Raw genomic sequence first — 4830 nt, forward strand, 5'->3', positions numbered from 1 at the left:
GGTGCCGGATGTCTGCGGCCCCAAAAGGGTGCTGCCTCAGCGGCTCTGTGGCTCCCGCCTGTCCCAGAAGCTGTCTGCCTCTGTGGTCCTCACTCTGACCTGTACAGACTAAGTTCCCTGACCTCAGTCTTATCAGGCAGCTTTAAGCTGTTTAAGGCCTCCATTGAGTATTTTCTAATCAATTTAGAGTTCATTGTTTCTTGAAGCTGTTAGTCTACTGTCCATATTTTTCTATGTATTTTGTTTTTTTCATAAGAGATTTTGTTATAGGATTTTTTTTTCTTTTGTATTTGTATGAGTGTGTGTGTATACATGTGTATGCACCCATAAGTACACAAAGTTAAAATAGTATGACTTCCTAGTGTGCATTCCTCTTCTTTAACTCTTTTGTTCTTTTATTCTTTAATTATTGAGCAACTGAACCTGGTTAGTGCTCACTGATTAGAGATGGGATTGCCAGTGATTTCTGGGAAGCTGATTTCTGTTCCTTAAGGGCTAAGGTTACAACTGCATGTCTTCATACACAGCTTTTTCATGTGGGTGCTAAAGATTTGAACTCAAGTGTGTATGCTGAGCTAACTCCATAGCCCCTCTTTACTTTAAAAAATATCTATTGATTCCAGAACTTGGGAAGCAAAGGCAAGTAGATCTCTGTGAGGCCAGTCTGCCCTCCATAGCTAGCCAGGGTTACACAGCAAGATCCTGTGTATCAATCAATCAATCAATCAATCAATAAGTAGTAATAGCCAAGAATCTTAACTTCAGGAATTACAATACAGACGCCTCCTTTGGAGTCCTTGTTGTACTGTATTGATTTCATTTCACTTGTCCTAGAATACTTGCAGCAACACAGTTTGAACCCACAGCTGCTAGAATGGCTTTTCCCTGCTTTGATGAACCTGCCCTCAAGGCAAGTTTTTCCATCAAGATAAAGAGGGATCCAAGGCACCTGGCCATCTCCAACATGCCCCTGGTGAGTGTGAATGGAATCTGCTCCTGGGGAAACTGCCCTTCTCTGTGATGTCCAATACTTCAACATTTCATTTACCGTTGGTTTTATTTCATGACAGTTATGTTTCATAGCTTTTCTCTGCCAATGCTTTTGTTTCAAGTTTGTTGATAACCAAACAAAAACATTGTCCTGTAGAAAGTTCAGGTTTTCATTATAAATGACACACATGGGAAGGAACTCTCAGGAATTCACACCAGGTTCAACAGATAGTTCCCTTCACAAACTGTTCTCACCCCATTTTCTCCTGTGTTATTTTATGAGGATGTTAAGTAAAGAGCTTTGTCAACTAAAGCCATATAGCATCTCCTAGTAGTGTCAGAGCTACATCCATAAAGTCTCATGTGAGTTCAACAAGGACAACATTATATATGCCAAAGTGGACAGAGAAAACCTTTGATGGGCTTCAACCCTAAACAAATAATTACTGGCAATTAAGGAATGCTGAGCGTGGGAGAAATAAGTCTTTCCCAGGAAAGAACACTCCAATTGGTTATTCAAACTAAATAGTCAACCCTGAATACATGACAGAAAATAAAGAAGCTAAAAACCAATATACAAGTATCATTATTGAGAATGATCATATATTCATGTAACAATTAATGAAAAAAGATGCCATGCATTTGAAAGAGAATAGGAAGTGTATATGGGAAGGTTTGGATGGAGAAAAGGGAAGGGGGAAATAGTATAATTATATTACAATCTAAATAATAATTAGAATTACCATTTAATGTCTACTGACATTAAGTATACACCAGATAGTTATATGTGTGACATTGGACAGGCATCTAAAAGAAGAGTAGTATTTTCAGAGCCTGTATTGTTAGAGCTTAGCTTCATTGAGTAGCCATTTTTTCAAGGCAGATGTGGGTAGCACTCTCCCTGATTTATAAGGTAGGAAGATGTCCATGCCCAAGGAATAAAACCACTCATCTACTTTCCTTGTCTCATGGATCATGGCTACTGAGTCAAGTACAACTGCAGCTGTGGTGCAGCTGTGGTACAGGTAGTGAGCACCATAATATAGGTTTCACCAGGCAATACGTGGTTTCATTGTTCATAATTCATTTTCATTCGATGAGGTCCAGTGTAGAATAATCTGCTTAGGATTCTAAAGAGCATTCATTTTTCATTATGGTGACCATGACAAAGAGACACAGAACCCCAGATAAACTCCTATAAGACCCCTTTATCAAGTAAATTCTGTGTACCCTAGAGGGCTGTGTTTTTTAGCAAATTCTTAGCATCTAGCTCAGTCCCTATATCCACTTTTGCATATGAATAGAAAATATGCTTTTTCATATTTTGACCTCTCACCTCAAGCAATGTTAATGCTGTTGCTCTGTAACACAGAAATGAATTCTCTAATGAGAGTGTCATAGCTCTAGAAAAAAAAAAATAGAACATTAGGCATTTGAAGAAAAATTCATAGGCTTGCATATGAAAGGAAAGGAGCACTAGATATACCACAAAGATAATGACATCCTAATCTTCTGGGACCCACCTGAGAGCACTGGAAAGCCTCTAGCACCATCTTGCTCCTGGGGTAGGAAATTCTTTCACTGATAGAATCTAAGTAAGAGTAGGCCAGATTTCCAAACAGATGTGGAGCTGAGAGGAAGAGCAATGGATATTTGGGGGGGGGGGGCAGGGCTAGATTCTTTATACCCTTAGAATGTTGAAAGTTTATGCAGTTGGCAGGGATTAAGCACATCAGGTTGCTTTCCTATTAATTAGCACATCAGAAATGGAAATTTGGGCATATGTAGAAACCATTTAAATGAAAGGATAACTTGAGATTCTTGAGTAGTAAAGCTAAGTTGTTTAGCAGGAGTGGTTGAAATAACTAGAAGGTGACAGACAAGCACCATACCTAGTGATTGATGGGAGTTAGAAAGGATGAGGACACAAAGACAGACAACAGTGGGACCAGCCATAGGAATGTATCTGTCTGCATGCTTCTCCCTGGGCTGGTTCTTTCTATAAGAAACGCTTATTGTGCTAAAGTATTAGGCTCCCCCTTTGGGAGCACATCTCTTAGATGGTACGCATGTCATGCAACTATTTCTTCAAGATTTCTCCCATCATGGTTTCACTTAAAACTCATTCAAATAACATAAGGCTAAGTTTGAAAAAGATTTTGTATATTATGCAAAGTCATAGGGCACTTTCAACTTACTATAAACATCAGAAGTTCTTTTTAGGTAGTAAATGGTTATATATGTATTTGCCCAGTATAGAGTGTACTTATATCCTAAAAAAGAAATAGACTCAAAGGGTCTGGCCCTGACCTCTAAATTATAGTCAAATGTCTAGTAGAGACTTTTAAAAGTAATTATAGAAATATTGTACTGGTATCTTCAATATGTATTTTACTTTGGGAGATTTCTTCTTATAATGTGTGTCAGTGTGTTGAACAATTGAATTACTTGTTTCTTTACTCTGATAATAGGTGAAATCTGTGAATGTTGCTGAAGGACTCATAGAAGACCATTTTGACATCACTGTGAAAATGAGTACCTACCTAGTGGCCTTCATCATTTCTGATTTTAAGTCTGTGAGCAAGATGACTAAGAGTGGAGTCAAGGTGAGCCCATAATTGTCTCACAAGATGAGCAACCTGTGCTGGTAGTCCTGGTTTCAAAACTGGTAGCCCTGCAACTTGGGATTCCCTTAATCATAGGAAAGACAGGAAAGGTAATGATTTTATTGTCACAGATGCTTACTAGCAATGCCCTAGTAGCAAAAGGATATAGAGCACTTGGCCATGAATAAGTCACTAGTTACCTGGCTCTATTGCTATTTAGCTCTCTGACCTTGGCCCTTTTCCTTGTGGAATGTAGATTATACTTGTTTAAAATATATGAGCTGGCCATGCATCAGGACAGAGACAGTCCAATCTCTGGGACTTTAAGACCAGCATGGTCTACATAGCAAGTTCCAAGCTAGCCAGAGCTACAGAGTGGAAAAGAAGAAAAAGTTGCTTGTTGGTTTCAAGAAGGGGTCTTTGGGAAGGACAGTCTATGTCAGAGAATGTTAGAATGCTCTAGTAAAGATCTTGCTTCAAGCATCATTTTAGCCTGTGCTTAGCACTTCTGCTTTCACAGTGCTGTCACGTTGTCCAGAAGGAAAACATACTTTAAAGGGAGCTGAAGTTGCTGTATGTGTAAGTGAGGCCTGAGTAGCTAGGCTACCTGAGTTGCCTTTTCTTCTTCCAGTGGTGTAGATATTTGAAAGGAAGGTGAAGAGAATACTTTAATCTGCCCATTGCTTTGCATGTTTTATTGACTCTATTGTGCATGATTTTTTTTATAATGTCTAAGCCATGCTTACATTTTTAGTTCTTCCTTATCTTCCTTGAAACATACTAAATATACATACATATTTTATGGCCATTATGAAAGCAAATATACATATTTTATATCCTGGTCATGGCTATCATAATATCTGAAGTTTTTCTGCATTTTGTTTCTGCAGACTTTCTTTCATGTTATCTTATTCCTTTGTATTCATTATGGCTTATTCCTCAGTCAGAAGTGGACTCTTCAAGAACATGTGTCTTCCCTCCTGCCAAATGACAGAGTACTTCAAATCCAAAGATGACCTTAAATAAGGGTATTAGATTCAGTACTTTAGATTACCTAGTTACTTTAGTTCCAACTCTTAAGAACTATGAAGGTTTATTTTAAACTACAGTTTTTTTTTTTAAAGACTGTCCCATCCTTCTCTGTGTAATACCAGTGAATCACAAAGCCTTTCTTCCTCCCTCCCTCCCTTCTTCCCTCCCTCCTTCCCTCCCTCCCTTCTTCCCTCCCTCCCTC

At 38.6% G+C, this 4830-nt stretch overlaps 1 protein-coding gene across 2 annotated transcripts in view; it reads left to right on the forward strand.

Moving 5' to 3' along the window:
- Erap1 (endoplasmic reticulum aminopeptidase 1) overlaps window positions 1-4830 on the forward strand; it is a 46088-nt gene that overhangs the window by 18102 nt on the left and 23156 nt on the right. For both annotated transcript variants that reach the window (XM_021180595.2, XM_021180596.2), the window contains exons 3-4: window positions 835-973; window positions 3462-3596. In XM_021180595.2, the coding sequence (XP_021036254.1) occupies window positions 835-973; window positions 3462-3596 (274 nt within the window). The remainder of the gene's footprint in view (window positions 1-834; window positions 974-3461; window positions 3597-4830) is intronic.

The sequence above is a fragment of the Mus caroli genome, chromosome 13, assembly GCF_900094665.2.
Source record: "Mus caroli chromosome 13, CAROLI_EIJ_v1.1, whole genome shotgun sequence".
NCBI classification, from domain to species: domain Eukaryota; kingdom Metazoa; phylum Chordata; class Mammalia; order Rodentia; family Muridae; genus Mus; species Mus caroli.